The 21,026-nt window shown below is 41.5% G+C and overlaps 1 protein-coding gene across 3 annotated transcripts in view; it reads right to left on the bottom strand.

Annotated features, from left to right (window-relative positions):
- Positions 1-1,174: 1,174 nt before the first annotated feature.
- Positions 1,175-21,026, bottom strand: part of cntnap3 (contactin associated protein family member 3) — a 97,014-nt gene continuing 77,162 nt past the window's right edge. For 2 of the 3 annotated variants that reach the window (XM_063014529.1, XM_063014528.1), the window contains exons 17-24: positions 19,481-19,699; positions 18,078-18,317; positions 15,673-15,894; positions 13,308-13,441; positions 11,348-11,435; positions 10,040-10,258; positions 6,342-6,407; positions 1,175-4,743 (exon numbers count right to left, since the gene is read on the bottom strand). In XM_063014529.1, coding sequence (XP_062870599.1) covers positions 4,547-4,743; positions 6,342-6,407; positions 10,040-10,258; positions 11,348-11,435; positions 13,308-13,441; positions 15,673-15,894; positions 18,078-18,317; positions 19,481-19,699 — 1,385 coding nt within the window. In that variant the 3' untranslated portion in view covers positions 1,175-4,546. The remainder of the gene's footprint in view (positions 4,744-6,341; positions 6,408-10,039; positions 10,259-11,347; positions 11,436-13,307; positions 13,442-15,672; positions 15,895-18,077; positions 18,318-19,480; positions 19,700-21,026) is intronic. The other variant, XM_063014530.1, reaches the window with a different exon arrangement.

The following is a 21,026-nucleotide window of genomic DNA, read 5'->3' on the forward strand; positions in this document are numbered from 1 at the left end:
TATGACGTCATCAAAGTGTGAATATGAGATGAATCTGCATTTGTGTGAAATAACTGTCAAATCCACTCTGAAAGCTCCACTCTGAAAGCTCCTGTGTTTAGCTGTGTTTAAGAAGCACGATTAAGAAGCATAAGAAAACAATAAAGCAGTAAAGTGCAGGTTTTATTGGTTTTTTTTTATTATTTTTGACTGTTTTCAATTGTATTTCAGTGTTTTTATATTATATTTGTGTTATTTTCAGTGTATAAGTGTCAAAAACAACCCCATTATTTTACATTTGCCTAAAATGTATGCAGTTCCTCGAGACCATGAAACGCATTAACAGGTTTCCCATACATCCTTATGGGAAAAAATACCTTAAAACTCAACACCTTTTAAACTCAAAGCGACTCCCAGAACCAACTGACGTTGAGTTTTAAGGTACAATTGTACATATAAACTAACAAGGAGCTGTTAATTGTTAAAAAGCTATTTTAGGCCAAAAGTATGTGGACACCCCTATAAATACTAACTTCAGCCACAACCATTACTAAAATGTGTATACAATCATGATTATATAATATACAAACTCATTCAGCCATAAATCATAATTTATAAACACATTCATTCATTCATTAAGCGCAAAGGGCAGACATACACACACATTTTCATATGCACACTTAGGGCAATTTTTAGTAGCTTCAGTTGTGCTGACTTTAAACTTCACACAGAAAGAACCCTTGCCACCTAGCTGGAGAATTGAACCCAGGCCCATCTTGCTGTGTGTGCAGTGCTACCCACTGCGCCACCATGTCGCCTAAATTATAAACTTATAATCTTAAAATAAATGTTATGCTTTTAATTTGGCAACAGTACAAGAAAGGCACTTCCCTGTCCCAGCATGACTGTGCCCCTGTGCCCAAAGTGAGGTCCTTAATGACATGGCTTGGTAGGTTTGGTGTGGGGGACCTTCTGCACAAAGCCCTATAATCAACCCCACTGACTTTGAGATTAGTCTAAACACTGATTGAGAGCCAAGACTTCTAGTCCAACATCAGTGACTGACCTTATTAATGTTTATTTTATTTTATTGTGGAAAAGCCTTTTTGGAAACGAGATGCCCGACAAGCTCACGGTTGGGTGTTAACATACTTTTGGCTATACAGTTCACAACAAAGAACTAAACAGTCAAGAGTTTATATAACCATATGCTTTTGTTTTTAATGTTTAACAATGTGCATTTTTTGAAAACATGATGGACCCTCTTAAAAAAAACAACAACTGATAAACGCTTGTAGTTGAGTAATTCAGCAGGGCTTAGATCACTGTACACTTAGTTTTACACTTACAGCATTTAACACACATGTTTATCCAAAGTGACTTACAATCAAGTTCAGTCCAAGCAACAGAAGGGTCAACAGTGGCAACCTTGTAATTGTGGTGACCTCCCGAATTCTGAGTCCATTACCATAACCACTGAGCTGCCACCACTTTACATTAGTGTTTATTATCATTAGTGCTTACCAGAAAACATGTGGTGGGCAGCACAGACTACATTATTATACATATACACTCACTGACCACTTACAGTACACTCATTAGGGATATAATTGGGAACACCAATCTGATAGGTACATTTCTTGATTATTTTATAAGCTACAGCTACCATACAGATAAACTTTGTGAGAAAACAATTAACCCAGACTGTAACCCATCTGTTGTTCTGTACTCTTTGGCACCCCCACCACCGTACCTCATTAATCAATCGCAAGGGACCCCCATAGTACCTCTACTGACTAAATATGATTGGGAGGTGGCCTGTAATATGGCCTGTAATGTAATACGGTAATATTTGTTTTACTGGTATAAGTACAGCAGGTACAGCAGTGTTGTAGGGATTTTTAAACAACATAGTGTCAAGGAAACTAGTGCTCCAGCCAAAACTAAGCCAAAAGTGAACAAAAGTGGCCTCAAATAAACGTCTAGAGAAAATTAACACACAAATTGGGCTCTATTCTTTAAGTGTACACCTAGAATGAGTGCTAATCAAGTGTTCCTACTGGAGAGGCCACCACCCAAACATCATCTAGTCAAATGAGGTTTTATGGGGTTCCCTTTGATTTAGACATGGGGTACAGGGTGCTAACACAAGTTTATCTGGTTGGTAGGTGTAACTTAAAGGTCAGGTTCCACTGGGTAACACACGGTGTAAGAAAGAAATACCCTGGATAGGGCACCAATCCATCACAGGGTTTCAGCCATCTCATCTCTCAGAGGTAGCTATCGCCTGGCCGGCTGATAGCACCGGTGAGATTCATACTCGAATATCAGCAGTGGTGGGCTGGCATTACAGTTGACTGGTCTACATGACTGCCTACCCAATGAAGTGTTTGGTGAATGTATCTTCTATAGATTCATTCATTGTCACTATAATTCAGGGTTGTAGTGGGTATAAATCACTAGGCAAAAGGTGCAAAAACCCAGACAGGTCACAAGTCAATCGCAGGGCAATATTCTATACAAAGTACTTCAATTTGACATATTTTAGACAAACCTACCACAGAGGTGCACTTCTGGGTATACAAGTACTAACTGTAAGCCATTTGTTGCTCTGTACATTTTGGAATGCAATGTAATCCCCATAGGTCCCCCACTAACCAGATATTATTTAGAATGCCTTTATTTGTCATATATACCTATACAGATGTACAGTACAACAAAATTCTTTCTTCATGTATTCCAGCTTGTTTAAAAGCTGGGGTCAGAGCTCAGGGTCAGCCATCGTACAACCTTTCAGTTGAAAGTCTAAGGCTTACCCACAATGCTACCACTGTCCCAGTGGCCAGCTGGACCATTTTTTTGCAATGCAAAGGCACTAACATGGTAATGGCATGGTTGTTGAACAGTGGTGATTAAGTGGACTTCCAATCAGAAGGCTGTTGTTCAAAACCCTGCGTATGCCAGGCTAGGGGTGTTAGAACCTCAAGTGAGGCCCTTAGCCTCTCAATTGTAATAAAACATCTTTAAACACACTAATAGTGGTGCATTAGGTGTAGCAGTGTTGGTGGGGTTTTAAAATATTGTTCACACCCTTTTGCCTCTGAATTAGGCACACTTACCCTGTTGACACTGTACAAATAAAACTAGAGCTATTTTCTACAGCTAGTTATGAGCTATGCACAATGTGTGTTAATCATCCTCTACCCTGGTAGCTTATCTTATTTTTATTTATTCCCAGCACAAATATTAAGAAATTAAGTTTAAAAATCCTAACAACACTGCTGCACTTTATACACTAATACCAGAACAACACACTGTACCATGTTATTATCATGTCAATGTAATTGCATTGTCTCTTGCATTGTCTAATTCACACTACACAACTTGATCTCTTGTAATCCAGAGTCTTTTAAGTCATGGTGTTTTTTTTCACACTTTATGATTGATCAGCGATAAGCGGTCACACACTACACCAACTATCACCAGGAGGAATCTTAGATAAGTTTGTCACAAAAACACACATGATGTGATGAGGGGTTTAATGATACTACGTCCAAAAATGCAGGTCAACAAGAAGCAAGCGATTAAAGTTGTTTGTGCGCTGATATGCAGCGAAAATGCAAAGAGGAAAAAGAAAAGAATCTGGGTGAAGGAGATTGTGTGTCCTGAGAGACCGAGGTAAATAGATCATTTTTGCAATGCAACGTTGGTATTATGGTTTGGCGTGGACGATAAGTCACAAATACTGTAAAGCTTGTGAGTGTGCTGATGTATTTTGATTAAAACTATATTATGCACCTGCCCCACACATTTTTAAGTCCTCCCTAAGGTTTCCCATAATTTGCACCCTTACTGGCTGTAGTTCGACACCACACATTTACTGCCAGTCACAATCTTTCACACTACATAATTTAGAGTTCCCGACAGGATCAGATTTTTAGTATGCTAGATATTTTTCTTGAGTCTGCAAGCCACTCTGATCAAGTCATTAAACAGTTCACACATAGTGGTCAAGAGCACATCTGTAAGTGACCTGCCAGGGACCAAAATAATGGCAAAAATCGTGTAGTGTGAACTAGGCATATCTGTTAATTTGCGGTCCAATAGGGGTCAATTTTAATCAATTAATGGAATATAAAGTGGTGACAGAACAGCGTATACAAGTGTACAGAACGACAAATTAATACTTGTATACCGACAAGAGCATCTATATGGTAGACAAAGCTCCTAAAATGGGCAATAACTGCACAGACTTGCTAGATGTACTTAATAAAGTGGTCGGTGAGTCTATTCCTTCTACATCCAGCATCAAAGCTATAGCTCATCTGTATTTTCAGTTCTACTGTAAGTGCACAATAGCTCATTTCATTAATTCCAATACCAGACTGAAAAAAACCCAGAAACACAACCATTACAAAGATAATCTGTACATGTATATATCAAAATAATATTTACAGTCCATGTACGCACCATAAAAACACCACTATTTGTGTCAGATGTTGGGGTTTTGAGCATATGGAGATTCGCTTCATGGTTTCATCATCTCAAGGCTGGATCGGACATTTCATCATATGAAATACTCTTTTTGGCTGTCAGTGATTAGACTCTGTGAGTTGGGGTCATTGTTAAGGGCGGCTTCTGGACTTTCTGCCACTTTGGCTTCTTTAGACTCTGGAGTCTGAAAAGTCTCCTTTCGTCTGTAGAAGAACCGTGCCATGACAGCCAGACAGGCCAGAATAACAAATATCACCACAGCGATGACGCCTGCAAACACGGAACACAACAGTTAAACAGAATTCATTACAATTCTATTAAAATTGTAAACAAAATGCAAATAAATAGTTAATCAAGCAAATTTCTTTGCACTTTATTTTGTGTTTTCTTTTATGATAACTGCACTGTGATATTATTTTGCAGAAAATCAAGTGATGCAGAACAATGAAATGAGCATAAACATCAGGACCAGAATTAATTCAGTATTGCTTGATGTTTAATTTATTAAAATTTGATTAATATATATTCTAATTCTAAATTAGTCTACAGCGCGTTGCTAAAATATCAGAACAGGGTCTGATTCTAGTAAACAGGTGATGTCACGTTTGGGTATCAGTGCATAATTGTTCCTCTGCCTCATGAGCTACATCCATGCTGAGCAGACTAGCACAGAGTAGCACATCCCCTATCTGGCATGTATAAAACCATAGGCTTCTTTTTACCAGCTAATGACAGATCCACACCATGCATAGTGGAACACACTAGCTTGAAGTATTCCTCCACCACCTGTGCAGGCGCTTTGACCAGACAGTGGGATTTACTGTTACAGCAGCAATGAGGTGACATCCCTGCCAGTCTTTTCTTCCTTAGACATAACCGTAGTGGGCCAGCATAAAAACGCTTTGCCAGGGGTCCAATGTGCCAGCCCACCACCACTGAGATCTGAGGTCTTTGGGCTTTGAATCTCAGCTGTGTTAATGATCTGGTCAGGTGTCCACACAGGCACAATTAGGGTCATTCATTACTGCTGTAATTGCTGCCTCTGCTGGCAGGTCAAGACATCTGGACAAGGGATGGTTGATCCACAGTGCGTGACTCTCCATATGTGATAAATTCTCTGTGAAACACTATCTCTGGCGGGACAAAAAAAGGTTGATTACTGTGTGTGTGTTTTGGAGGGGGCACATGATAGCCTGTGAATCTCCTTGTTCAGGCCAGAGGGTCACTTGCTCAGACCAAATTACCATCAGGGATTGGACCCAACTACACTGAGAGAAAGGGGGTGAAATACTAAAATATAACATAGGGGTCTGTCTGAAAACCTAGTAAACTGCTTTGCTGTCTACTGCCTACCTAGGCAGAGGATTCTAATAAGACACCAAACTTATAAGGTAGGTTATTTAGATGCACTACTTAGCGATAACGTAACCGCAGTTTTTGCTTACTAAGCTAACACAGTTATCCTCAGGTCATTAAAACCAATGGGCTGAAGCAGCACAACTTTCACCGCTAAGGAAGCTTTGGATGCTCCCTCGTTGTTCAGTCAGTTTGTAGCTTCAAAATGCACCTCAAGAGGCAGCATTTTAAGGTATCTAAGAATTTTCACATCCTTCTTCTCGGGAGTGCGAGTAGGATGATGTAAAATGCTGTCTATGTAGAGAGCTCACTTGGTTTTCAGACAGACCCAATGTCAAACCATGTCAAACTTCTACTCAGGAAAGTACAGAACAAGGGTGGAGCAGAGGAATAAAGCAGAGGAATAAAATCTGAACAGATCCAATCAATCACATGGGAATAAATGAAAGTAGAAGGAACAACGACATTTGCGTTAATTTAAAACTAGAAAAATGCAGTAGAGGCGCTTTTACCTCCAATCAAAGCCGAGTCTCTGCTGATTGCATTAACTACTGGCTCATCTACAGAACTGACATGATCTACAGCAGAGAGAGAGGAAGAAACACACAGAGCATTAAACAGTCACACAGAGAAGATGCAGAGAGAGTAAATTCAGATTAGAAACAGAAAAAGAATTCTCATACATGCAGATTCATGAACTGATTGGCGGGACTAAATCTATATGTGATTTTCTTTTTAAATTAGAGGCATGCAGGCATTCTCATAGACCCTGTTTACTTTTGCTTTGGAGTATGGAAATGAAATACTGTAGCGACCCGCTGCTGTGGCTGAGAAGGGGGCGGAGCTTTACCCAGAAGGACTTGCGGCTATGGTTACAAGATCCACCGTGACCGTGTTATTCAGCACTGGAAATGGGGTTGGCTGTGCTGAGTAATGCAGCAGATGGCTTTGGGTTTTGGGCTGTGCAGTTATTAGCTGTGTGGCTATGTATATGTGGTATGAATGTCTATGTGTGTGAATGGATGTTTGTCCACATGGTCACGAAAAGAGCTGATTTCCCATCCCATTTCGTCTTCGACGCCGTAGAAACGCTACATTGGTGTCAGAAGTGGGATCCAGGTGCCCTGGACTGGGGCAATGGCAGAAGAAATTAAGTTTCTTCAACAGGTGAACCCTTGGCGGACGGCGAGAAGACGATCTGGCGAAGAAGAAGCAAACCTGACGGGAGCTTAAGTGTAGCAGCAGTGGCGGTGACAGTGGAGCGATGGCACGGCAACGTGTGGAGAATGTCGCTTGGATGGACAAACATGACAGCGAGGTGTCTGGCGGAGCTAGGCGGCGAAAGACTGCAGTGGGCTGGCGAACGGACTGGTGTTCGGGGTGGCTCTGGCTGGACCGGCATTCTGAGCTCGGCGCGACGGGAGTTGACGCGGGTTTGCTGTGCGGGTGCGCTGGCCCAGATGAACTGCTGGTGGCTGAAGAGGCTGGCGACTACAGGTGGCGAGCAGGGAGACGGAGCGTGCAGAGCGTGTGACGCTTGTCTTATTGAGCTGCGCCCGCTGGACTGGATCGGTGCGGCATGCCAGTGGCCCAAATGAGCAGTGGGCAGTGACTCGGCAGCTGGCGAGATGAGTGCGGACATGGAGCCACCCGGTGCACCACCCTGGGGGACATTGTGGGGCTTGATTTGGACACGACGAATATCCGGCGGAACGGGCGATTGGCGGCAAGATGACATCATGACGCTACGCTGGTGTTGCTGAGCTCGGTACGGAGGAAGCGGTGCTGGATTGCTGTCGGGTGCGCTGGTCCATGAACTGCTGAGGCTGTGAGAGACTGGTGGCTTTGGGCGGCGGTCAGGGAGCCTGAGCGTGTAGAGCTCGTCCTGATGGACCACGTCCGCCGGACCGTATCGGTGCGGCATGCCAGTGTTCCAGATGAGGCGGTGAGTGGAGGCAGCGGCACGGCAGCTGGTGTGATGACTGCGGCGAGTGTTGGCACCGGGCTACCCAGCGCACCATCTCTTCAAACTGGGGGTGGGTGAGCAGAACTTCCAAAATGGGGACTTCATTGGGGGATGGCTTAGTTGGGTCACCGGGACGGTTGACCTTTGAGGGGGGAGCTGTGTAGCGACCCGCTGCTGTGGCTGAGGAGGGGGCGGAGCTTTACCCAGAAGGACTTGCGGCTATGGTTACAAGATCCACCGTGACCGTGTTATTCAGCACTGGAAATGGGGTTGGCTGTGCTGAGTAATGCAGCAGATGGCTTTGGGTTTTGGGCTGTGCAGTTATTAGCTGTGTGGCTATGTATATGTAGTATGAATGTCTATGTGTGTGAATGGATGTTTGTCCACATGGTCACGAAAAGAGCTGATTTCCCATCCCATTTCGTCTTCGACGCCGTAGAAACGCTACAATACATTATATTGCTAAAAGTATGTGGACACCTGACCACTAGATCAGTAGACATCTTTTTTTAAATCCATCACCATTTATTTAAAGCTGTCTAGTCAACCCTCCCTCTTTACTCTTCTGCAAAGGCTGTGTATGTTTCTGCCCACTAAATCAAAATAGCATTTGTGAGGTCAGAGACTGACGTGGACGAGGAGGCTGGGCTCACAATCCCTATTTCAATTCATCTCACAAGACTTTCTCAACACTAACCATGTCAAACCATGTTTTTTGTAAACCTTACCTTATGCACAGTAGCACAGTAATGCTGGGACAGTGGCATTTATTTTGTAGAACTGATTTTGTACACCCCTTAACAACGAGCGTGTCCAAAAAAGCTAATCTTAATAATTAGCATGGGTGTCCACATACTTTTAGCCATTTAGTGTACCCTAACACATGCGAACATTTTATAATGTAACCCTGATTTTCTGTTTACCACTTTGAAACAGTGATGTCTATGTTAGACTTTTACACATTTAGCCTAATTCAGATTGCAGAGAATATTTAAAATAAGTAATGTTTAGATTTTACAGGGCTGCCAGTAGTTAAGCCTGAATGTGACTAGTCTAACTAAACCTAAATATCAATAGCATTTGGTCAAATAATAAATAAAATAATAAAGAAAACTGTCGTAAACAATTATATGCGACAGATATATAATGTTATGTGATTTTGATATAATTATATACCGAGCAGCCATAACATTAAAACCACCTCCTTGTTTCTACACACACTGTCCATTTTATCAGCTTCACTTACCATATAGAAGCATTTTGTACTTATACAATTACTTATACATCTGTTTCTCTGCATGCACTGTTAGCCCCTTTTCATGCTGTTCTTCAATGGTCAGGACTCTCCCAGGACCACCACAGAGTAGGTATTATTTGGGTGGTGAATCATTCTTAGCACTGCAGTAGTGGTGTGTTAGTGTGTGTTGTGCTGGTATGAGTGGATCAGACACAGCAGCGCTGCTGGAGTTTTTAAATACCGTGTCCACTCACTGTCCACTCTATTAGACACTCCTACCTAGTTGGTCCACCTTGTAGTTGTAAAGTCAGAGATGATCGCTCATCTATTGCTGCTGTTTCAGTTGGTCATCTTCTAGACCTTCATCACTGGTCACAGGATGCTGCCCACAGGGCGCTGTTGGCTGGATGTTTTTGGTTGGTGGACTTTTCTTAATCCAGCAGTGACAGTGAGGTGTTTAAAAACTCCATCGGCGCTGTTGTGTCTTATCCATTCATACCAGCACAACACACACTAACACACCACCACCATGTCATTGTCAATGCAGTGCTGAGAATGATCCACCATCTAAAAAATACCTGCTCTGTGGTGGTCCTAGGAGAGTCCTGACCATTGAAGAACAGCATGAAAGGGGGCTAACAAAGCATGCAGAGAAACAGATGGACTACAGTCAGTAATTGTAGAACTACAAAGTGCTCCTATATGGTAAGTGGAGCTGATAAAATGGACAGAGTGTAGAAACAAGGAGGTGGTTTTAATGTTATGGCTGATTGGTGTATATATTATTAAATTTATATATATATTTTTGTACTAATTATACTTTAATTGTAGTAAAATAATACAGTAATACAAGTTTAATTATTTGATGCTAGTTTATTGTATACTTAGACAAATCTCAGTATACTTTAAATACACTTTTTTCACTAGGATGTTTATAATATGGTAAGTTGTTTGTTCGACAGCAAGTAAATAGTCAATGTAATATGATACGTTGTGGTAAATTTTACCTGATAGTGAGTGGGTGGTATCAGTGGAGTAGGGACTGGATGATGAAGCCGAGGCGCAGTTGGACTCTGTCAGCAACCCCGTTACTATAACAGGACTGGTGTGTGGGTACAGCAGTGCTGCTTTCAAAGGGGAGATGGAGTTAAACTGCACTACAGACAGACAGCCAGTGAAACCCAGAGCACACAGTCGAGTCGTCTCTTCATCCAGATCTTCTGGTTCTGTGTATTTAAATATACACATATACATTACGCAAAGGCTAAATACACACACACACACACACACACACACACACACACACACACACATATATATATATATATATATATATATATATATACACAGTAACAATATTCTAACTTACTGTTCTTCCTAATAAAACTAGTTACATTTCTTAGTCATTTTATCAACACTTTATGGGAGCTTTTACTAATGCCTGGATCACACTGCATGATTTTTACCCTGATTTTCACTCGGCAACAGGTCACCGGTAGATGTGGTAGCTCAGACGCAAATCGGTGTTTGCTCGGGGTTCGAAAATCAGCTCTCGATCTCTATGTGTGAACTGTTTAATGACTCGATCCAAGCGGCTCGCCAAACGCTCGCTGACTCAAGAAAAGTATCTAACATGCTAAATATCTGGACCTGTCGGCGACTCAAAATCCTGTAGTGTGAAAGGTGTTGCGATTGGGTTGTGACTGGCAGTCGAACTACGGAGTGAGGGGAAACCCGGGGGAGGAGTTGTAAATGTGTGGGACGGGCATTATATAATTTCTATTAAAATACATCAGCGCACACACACAAGCTTAACAATATTTGTGAATTTATCATCCACGCCAAACCATAATACCCACGCTGCATTGCAAAAATAATTATTATCCCTGCTGCCCGCGTAACCCAATCTACTCCATCACACAGATTCTTTACTTTTTCCTTTTTGCTGTTATGCTGCATATCAGTGAACAAACAACTTGACAACAATCACTCTCTTCTTGTTGACGTGCATTTTTGAAAATGGTATTATTAAACCCCTTGTCACTTCTTGCTTGTGTTTTTGTGACAAAACATAGTTTGGGAGACCAGACAGACTCGTTCCTTCTGTTCCTTCACTCTTTCTGGTGATAGATGGTGTAGTGTGTGATCCCTAATCACCGATTAACCGTGTAGTGTGAAAACCAAAACGACTTAAAAAACTCCCGATTACAAGAGATCAAGTTGTGTAGTGTGAACTGTACAGCGATCTAAACAACGTGAAAGTCGTGTAGTGTGAAGTTAGCATAAGCACTCCCCAACAGGCAACCCATACCCACCATTTACTTTCCCGATGATGATGGCTTTGATAGCACCCAAGTCAATGTCTGATGATAGGTTAAAGTCCTCCACAGTGTTCTGGTCAATCTAGTAATGGCAAAAAAAAGGTTTAGTAAATGTGGAACTAAATGAGAACTTTCAGACTAAAAATGTTTCCAAAGACTCCAAGATTCTGAGGTTCTTAAGTTTTAACATTGCATTGCTCAGCCTCTTACTGCTCCTCATGGAAGTCAAAAAAAAGGTTGTGATTGGTGGTTTTAATGTAATTTTATACATAGAATTTCAAAAACAAAAACAATGGTCTGAACAGGCCCTGAGAAAATAACCCCCAAATCAGAACAAGTTGGGACAGTATGGAAAATGCAAATAAAATAAAAATGCAGTGTTTCTTACATTTACTTTGACTTTTATTTGATTGGAGACAGTATGAACCCGAGATATTTCATGTTTTGTCTGCTCAACTTTGTCAATAAACATCCATTCCTGCGTTTCAGGCCTGCAACACATTCCAAAAAAAGTTGGGACGGGGGCAATTTAGGGCTAGTAATGAGGTGAAAAAACGAAATAGTGATGTCATTCCAAACAGGTGATGTCAACAGGTGATTGTAATCATGGTTTGGTACAAAAGCAGCATCCAGGAAAGGCTGAGTCTTTGATGAGCAAAGATGATCAGAGGATCTCCAGTTTGTCAACAAATGTGTGAGAAAATTATTAAAATGTTTAAAAACAATGTACCTCAAAGAAAGATTGGAAGGGATTTGCATATTTCTCCCTTTATAGTGCATAATATCATTAAACGATTTAACAAATCGGGAGGAATTTCCGTGTGTAAAGGCCAAGGGCACAAGCTGAACATCAGTGATCTTCGATCCCTCAGACGGCACTGCATCAGGAACCACCACTCAACAATAGCTGATATAACCACATGGGAGAGGGATTACTTTGGCAAACCTTTGTCAAGCACTACAATACAGAGTTACATGCACAAATGCCACTTAAAACTTTACTGTGCAAAAAAGAAGCCTTATGTTAACCATGTCCAGAAGCGGCGTTGACTTCTCTGGGCTCTGAGGCATCTAGGATGGACCATCACACAATGGAAACGTGTATTGTGGTGAGATGAATCACCATTCCAGGTCTTTTTTGGAAACAAATGGACGCCGTGTGCTCTGGACCAAAGACGAAAAGGACCATCCAGACTGTTATCAAGTTAAAAACAAGTTAAAAAGCCAGGGTCTGTCATGCCAAAGGTAATTTACACTTCTGTGATGGCAGAAATGCAGAAAACTACATTGAGATTTTAGAGCAACATATGCTGCCTTCGAGACGTCATCTTTTCCAGGGACGTCCATGCATTTTTCAACAAGACAATGCAAAACCACATGCTGCACACATTACAAAGGCATGGCTGCAGAGGAAGAGGGTACGGGTACTGAACTGGCCTGCCTGCAGTCCTGACCTGTCCCCAATAGAGAATGTGTGGAGAATTTTGAAACACAAAATTTGACAACAGTGACCCCATGCTATTGTACATATTAAGACGTGTTTGCAGGAAGAATGAGACAAAATAAAAGCTGAAACACTAATCACTTGATATCCTCCGTGCCAAAACGTCTTTTAAGTGTGGTGAAAAGAAATGGCAACATTACAATGGAATGGATGTTTATTAATAAATGAAATAAAGGTGACCAGATAAGACATGAAATATCTCAGGTTCATCCTGTCTGCAATCAAATAAAAGTCAAAGTAAATTCTGTGTTTTTTTATTATTTGCATTTTCCATGCTGTCCCAACTTTTTCTGATTTGGAGTTGTAGAAAAAACGCCCTTATTTGCATGACTGAGAACAGCTTTTCTTATTGTGCATCAAGAAAACACTTTGTACTGAATGTACAATTAAAATCTAAATTCAACAAACAAATCATTAATTTTTTAATAGAGTGAATTCCATTTATTTTACCTGTAAACTGAGACTCGCTGAGACTCTCCTGATGGACACTCGGTGCAGTTGTCCATTAGCCAGGTTCTTCACATTCGATTTGAATACATCAACATCTCTGTTATTCTGCAGTTTATACCTGACCTCCAAATGACCTTCAAAAACAAAATATCTCATTTTACATCAGACTGGCAAAGCAGCACCTCGCAGCAAAAGTGCACTAATTCCTATTCATGGGACTATCAAACTGGATTAATGCTATCTTTAATCTAAATGTCTCATTTTATTACCGCACAGAACTGTTTATGGAAAATCCAAATATCCAATATGTCAACAATATTACCATCTTATTCACTTTTACATCCAGTACACAGATTTCTGCTCATGCTACAGTGCAGTCTACAGTTTACATCTTACAAAGGGTAATATTGATTTTAATCACACTGTTTTTCATTTGCAAGACACAACTCTACACTTAAATCACATGCTATAAGGTAATTTCTACGTGTGTGGACCTTCTTTTCCCAACAATTTCCTCCACCAGTCCCAAACCACATCATGTTATACATGATGTTTAACAATACCTATACAGCTACACACCTATATATATTGTATATATTTTCACTCTAGAGTGCAATCTGGGACATATTGGGACAACCATCTAGTTTTACTACAGCATATAGGTGGTACAGTGGCCTGGCAGGTAGTGTGGGTGTTGCAAAGCAACAAATGTCCTGGGGACCTGGGATGGATGCTGGCCTCTAGTTACTGTATTTGAAGAATTTTGCATAGTAATCCCATCTGAATGGGTTTCCTTTGGGTAATCCGGTTTCCTCCTACCTCAAAAATTAAACCCATAATGTAAGTTAGTATTTATTTTCAATAAGAAGCTACTGCCAGTTGTTGCCAATTAGTGGGCAATATTTTACTGTTCACCATAAAAATTTATTACAAGTTTACTGGTAGGTAAACATTTGGCTTTAATATTTACCACATGGTCCTTTTTTAGACTGGATGGTTGGCCATCGTTGGCCATTTTTTTTATTGACAACCCTGCCCTAGATTGTTGATAGTTTTGCAAGAACTTTCAAACCAGCTAACACAAAGGTCACAGTTTTAATAAGAACAAAAACACTTTTTTATTATTATTGTATCAGGATGATCCCTTCAAGCTAAGGCGCCCTGTACAGCAGGGGTTTTTAACCTTTTGAGGCATGCGCCCCCCTTCGTGTGCCAAGCGCGGCTTGCGCCCCCCTCCCCTTGGTGAGACAGCGCTCAATTGCGTATACCACACTCAGCTTCCAATTGGGTGTCACTAAACCAGCTACTTAGCAAATTAACCCAAGAACCCAAGGATAGCAAGTAATGTAGGTTTGCCATGGCAACCATAAGAAATGAGTGGTCATGGCTAAATTAAGTGGTAGCTAACAGTTACTGGACTAGTAAACAGATGGTTGCTGGTTCAAGTCCCACCAACACCAAGGTGCCACTGTTGGGTCCTTGAGCAAGAACCTTAACCTTCAATTTCTTGCATTATAATTGGCTACAAGGTAAAAGGCAGGTCAGGACGTTATAATTATGATATGAATGTGTTTGGAATGTAAAACTCATGCAGACACACCCAATGTATGCAAGAATATCATAGAAATCAGGGACATGGGCCAAAATGATCAAACATAATACAATAGTGGGGTTTAAACTGGAATTATATCTAGTTTCTCTTTTTTTCGAACTTCATGTTAGAAATAGTTATCAGGACCGTGGCTCGTTTTGACTTTTACTGACTGGAAAAATGTGTTACTGCAGTGGATACGTGACAATGTCTTTAATAAGGAGCTAGCAGAAACCTATAATGCATGCCAATTATATTCTTAACCTGTACTTTTCACTCCAAGTTGGAGCAGTTTTATAAGACTTGGAAAATAATTTCTTAATGTATACGACCAAAAGAATGTGGACACCTGACCATTAGACATACCATTCCAGAACCATGAGCTTTGGTAAGTATTTGGCCTCCCTTTAAAGGGAATATATACTCATTGAGTCAGAAAAAAAAAGTGTCGGTCATAAAGACCTGGTTTACAAAAGTCATTTTAATTAATCCCAAAAGTGTTTAATGGGGTTGAGGTCACTACAGTTCTTCTACACCAAACTTGTCCACCCATATCTTCACTGACCTTGCTTTGGACTGTCATTTCTGGAACAGGAAATGTCCTAATTGGTTTTATACACCTGGTAGCAAGGGGTGTGGCCACATATTTTGATCCTATAGTATATACAGTATAACACATTTCTAACCTGGATCAGTGTTAAACTGCTGCTACCTAGTTTCACACCAATCCAAATGTCTAGTGAAAGGAGGAAAAGTAACAGTGAGGTTTTGTACCATTCCTGTTGAGGAAGACGGTGAGGTATTCTCTGTAGTAGGTGCTGATGTAGAGGAGCATGGCGGGTGTTTGTGTGGTACGGAAACTCAAAGATATGTTCTCTCCTTTTGATGTCAGACCAGAATAGATAGAGGAGAGTGCACTTTTGTTCCTGTTCAGCTCATACGGCTCCTTCAACGTGTATTTTACTGAGGTGTCTGGTCGAAAAAATGCAGAGATCTCTGAAAATAAAAATAAAAAAAGAGCTTTGTCATCCAAAAGTATGTGGACAGCTGTCCTAATTACATTTTCCAAAATAAATGATACGTTTCCAGCTTCATGGCAACATTGTTTACTCTGGTAAGCTTTGTCTTATGTAAAATTTGATAAGGCAATTTTATTTATTCATGTTCTGTAACACTTTTTGTAGTCATGGTCTAACAGATACTACAGTGAGCAGTTAAAATCACTTCATGCACAGGGAAGGTCGACTAATCCAATGAATCCTGTTTTCCCCAACAGTATTAGGCTGAATGTGTGTCCTCATGGACATGATTACGCACCTGGATGCAATGTAAGACCATAAAATTTACAATGGACAGAAGATAAAAGGACCTAGTGGTATTGTACTGGTAACAGATTTCTTGTTGAGTTTATGCCTTTGTGGGTCAGAGCTTTTTTGAAATCATATTGCCGGTTTGCCATAATAATAGACAAGGGGGCATTTTCCCTGTGTGCATCATCGGCCGTGGGAGTGTGGCATCCCAGAATGAGGATTAAAAGTGGGTTTTGTGGTTAAGATACTGTTTTGCTTACATGCCCACAGTAACTATGTTATGATGTGACTGCTGATGTGTTTTATGTCCATGTTAAGAGTTTATGTTAAATGTGTTTTGTTTAGTGACCCTACTGTGCTGTTGTTAGTTAAAGCATAGTAGAAGTGGTCTGTGTATTGCAGATCTAGCTTCTTCTTTGTGCTTTTGTACTTGCTCAGAAGTAACTGAATAAAGAGTGCTGCATTTAACAGCTTAAAGAGTGGAAATGTTTCCTTCCTCCTCGCCAACACCACAATATTAAGTGTAAGTGGGTGATCCTAATGTTTATACATAAAGGGTTTTTCAAAAAGCTTCCACACTTTTTTTTAACGCTATTTATTAAAAATGTTAAAAACTAATTACACGACTTTTCTATAGTCACCTTCCGGTGCATTTTTCCCAGAGTCGTACCAACTTTTTAATCCCATCAGCAAAAATGTTTTTGGTTGAGTATGTAGCCACTGATTCACCGCTGCCCAGTCACATTAGTGCCAAGTAACAAAGGGAAAAAGAACACGTAAAGTACAAAATAAAAATAACTTCACAAAAATATATAAAAATTTAGGTAGAGATAAAACTTTAAGCAGATAATATATTTTTGTCTCTTTTTCTCTGATCCCTCCCCCCAATTTTCTCCCCAATCTAGTCGTATCCAATTACCCTGATTGCGCTACACTTCACTTCTACTGATACAACCCTTCACTGCTGACTGAGGAGCTTTACAACTGAGACACATGTGCAGTACTGACTGCATCTTTTCACCTGCACGAGGCGAGTTCATATGCGAATTAGCCTTGTGCACGGAGAGCCACACCCTGATCAGCATTATTTCCCAACTCTGCGCAGGTGCCATCAATCAGCCAGCAGAGGTCATAATTCACCAGTTATGAGGAACCCTGGTCCGCTCATCCCACCCTGTGAACAACAGCCAATCATTGTTCATGTAACCGCCCAGCCCATCCGGACGTATTTTACTGCTGCGCCACCTGAGCGGCGCAGACAATACATTTAAGAATGTAAAAACATCATCACATGAAAATCTTCTTCCCCTTAAAACTTCTTGGTGGCTAAATCTGGACTATACGCTCTCTCTCAGTTTCTCAGACACCAGCAATTACTACTCCTCCCGCTCTCACCGTTTCTAACCAAAATATAAAAGTGCAGAAACTTTTTGAAGGTCCCTCATACATTTCCTTTTTGTCCCAAACTTGTTATTAATAAATTGTTTAATAAAGTTTTCTATTACATTTCCTGGGATCTAGGGTTTTAGACCAGTGGTGCTATTGACCAGTCAGGCATCTTCATACAGACAGGATTGGCTGTGTCTGGAGGGGGGGGGGGGGGGGGAAGGGGAGGGGTGGTCGAGGCTGTACTGGCAGCCTGACTGGGGTGTGTTACTGCTTTGAGGCCAGTGAGTCAGGGAAAACCCAACCCACCACAGCCCTGATTAGGATAAAGTGGTGGTAAAACATTATCTTCTGTACACAGAGCAATCACAGCAGAATCAAAACTATTAATTTAAGGTGTTAAATATTCCCAGATGTTACTGTTACTGTAATGTGTTAGATCATGAACAGCAGCCGTGTTAAATCAGCTGGTCCCGTGCTCACCTTTGTGACAGAAGGTTCCCGAATACGGCAAAGCATCACAGTCACAGGTGAAACCTTTAAGCTTCTCCAGGCAGTGCCCCTGATTCTGGCACAGCTGCCCATAGCTGCTGCAGTGACCCGGGCATCCGGGGTGCACGTCAGGCGTGATCTTTGCCCGTTCTTCCAGATCCAACGTCTTCCCATTCAGCTTCAAAGAACGGATACAGCCCAGGAAGCCTTTCTGTCTCGAAGCAGTTCCTCCTGTACAACGAGCAAAACGTACGTCGCATGGTCAAAATTATGCTGACCTATACTTGCTAATACCCTGTTTAAGATTAAGACTAAGGGAGCATTCACATGAGAAGTGGCAAAACCGCTTTTGCGCTGGCTGTGCCGTTGTTTCCTATGGAGTGTGGCGGTGCTGCTTAGCTTGCCGCTGCACTTCCCCGAGTGGCGCGCACCATGCACTTTTGCTGAGTGGGCTTGCTACTTCTCCGCTTGCCGCAGCGCTCAAAGTTCACCTGATTTAATTTTGACCCAGTTTGCTGCTGACATTTTCAAAGCGCCTCCAATGAGACAAACTGTTTGATACGACTCAGGCAGTATGAACAACCCTTCACATGAACAAAGCTTTACGTGACTTCTTGTATTAAAATAATTAGCAAGGAATTCTATTAGTGGAGAGAACTTATGATCAGTAATAATTAAGAGAGGTTTAGTGTTCCTGTGTTGATCTCCACCCTGGCTGACTGCATCTTTTCACCTGCACGAGGTGAGTTCATATGTGGATCAGCTTTATGTACAGAGAGCCACACCCTGATCCCTATTATTCCTTGTCTCTGTGTAGGCGTCATCAATCAGCCAGCAGAGGCCATAATTGCATCAATTATGAGGTCCCCTCTGGCACCCTGCCCTTAAACAACAGCCAATCGTTGTTCATGCAAGCGCCCAGCCTGCCTGATGGCAGAGCCGAGTTTCGAACCGACAAGTTTAAAATGTCAGCTCTGGTGTGCTAGCGTGTTTTAACGCTGCGCCACCTAAGCGCTTCATTAAGCTTTTTTAACGCTGAGCATTTTAGACTCTCTCTGAAAAGCTGATTCTCACAATTTCTCAGCACCCTGAGCTATAACACAAGTTTAAAAGTGAAACAGGAGGAAAGTCCAGCTAAACACAGATACATGTGGATGCTTTCAGAGTTGATTTGACACATTGACACATTTGACACAGATTCTACACAAATGCATATTCGTCTCATATGCGCACTTTGATGACGTTTTAGTGCACCGCTCAAGCCAAACGCTGAACAAAACGGCAGTTTGCGCCGAGGCTCGCTTCTCATGAGAATGCGCCCTAAGAGTACCAAGACTTAGACCTAAAACTTGAAATACTAAGTGAAGTGAAAACTGTTGAACTGTTCTTCATACCGACATACAGCTGACTGTTGAGCCGGAGGTATATGTGGCCCTCAGCAGGGGCTTTCTGGACCACTATGGGGTAATGGTCCACACTGAGTGTTGCCTCTTTCACATTCCGTTCGGCAACCACATAGTGCCAGCGCTCATCATTCAGAGGTACTGAAGTCACCACACGTACCTCCAATGGTCCGTTGCCCACATTGAAGGAGAAAGTAACTTCAGTTGGTGCTGGAAAAAAAAAGAAAAAAACAAGAGCAATTTTAATTGACAGTCAAATTTAATTCTACTGAACAGCTTGAACAGGACAAAGCAACATCAGTACGGGGACTCAATTATGGGTAGAATGTTAATTTTATTAAACAAAATAATGTAAAATATTTACACTGCAGAATCAGAGCCGTGTTTCTTCTCTCAGTATGCCTTTTAATTTGCTTTTAGATGAGAACGCCCTCACACTTCGGGACGACAGACAGATATAAGAAACATGGTTCCTTTTTCTGTTAGAGCTCCATGGTGCAATTTCTCAAACAGAATTAAATTCAGCTGAGCTTTTGGAGCAAAACACGTTGGCTGGATTTCAAAAGGAATCCGCTGTTTCAGGTTCTCAGAGATTACATTACAATCACATCAACAGAACTCAACCCAGGCGAATTTCTGTGTCAAGCGTTTCTGGGATGGAGTCACGGATTGCCACCACCCAAATAATACCTACTCTGTGATGGTCATGTGGGGGTCCTGACCATTAAAGAACATGGTAAAAGCAGGCTAAAAAGGTATGTAGGGAAACAGATGGACCATACTCAGTAATTGTAGAACTACAAAGTGCTTCTATATCATAAGTGGAGCAGATAAAATGGAAACAAGGAGGTGGTTTTAATGCTATGGCTGATCAGTGTATACTCGCTTACTCTAAACTAAAGAGGTGCAACACATTCCAAAAACTTTAAGACAGGGGTATGATTAGCAGTTTGTAATCATTTAGAAATTGAGGACACCTATGCTTGGAGTTGTAAACGTTTACTCTTGATTAACATTTCTGCTGCTCAACAGTCCAAATGTTTTTATTGGGCAACAGGACTGGACTGCAGGCAGGCTAGTCTAGCACAAGCACTCTCATGCTACTAAAGTAAATTATGAAAAAACGCTTTTATATTTTTTTGTTTATGCATTTTTCTTCCCTTTTTCTCCCTTTTTTAGCGCGTCCAATTGCCCGATTGCGTCATGCTCCCTTCCAACACGTGGGCAGCAGCCGCATGCATTTTGTCACCTACACTTTGACGAGTGCAGTGCAGCTCAGCACTGTGTACAGAGAGACACACCCTGAAAGCACTCTTTTCACATCTCTGTGCAGGCGCCATCAATTAGCCAGAAGAGGTCGTAACTGCATTAGTTATGAAAGAGTCCCTATCCGGCTTTTAATATCCCACTCCTATCTGAACAACAGGCCAATCATTGTTCATGTGGCTGCTCAGCCCAGGCGGCAGGCATAGCTGAGACTCGATACGATGTATTCGAGATCCCAGCTCTGGTTCCAGCATGTGTTTTTATTGCTGCA

Source organism: Trichomycterus rosablanca, chromosome 18 (assembly GCF_030014385.1).
Source record: "Trichomycterus rosablanca isolate fTriRos1 chromosome 18, fTriRos1.hap1, whole genome shotgun sequence".
In the NCBI taxonomy this organism is placed as follows: domain Eukaryota; kingdom Metazoa; phylum Chordata; class Actinopteri; order Siluriformes; family Trichomycteridae; genus Trichomycterus; species Trichomycterus rosablanca.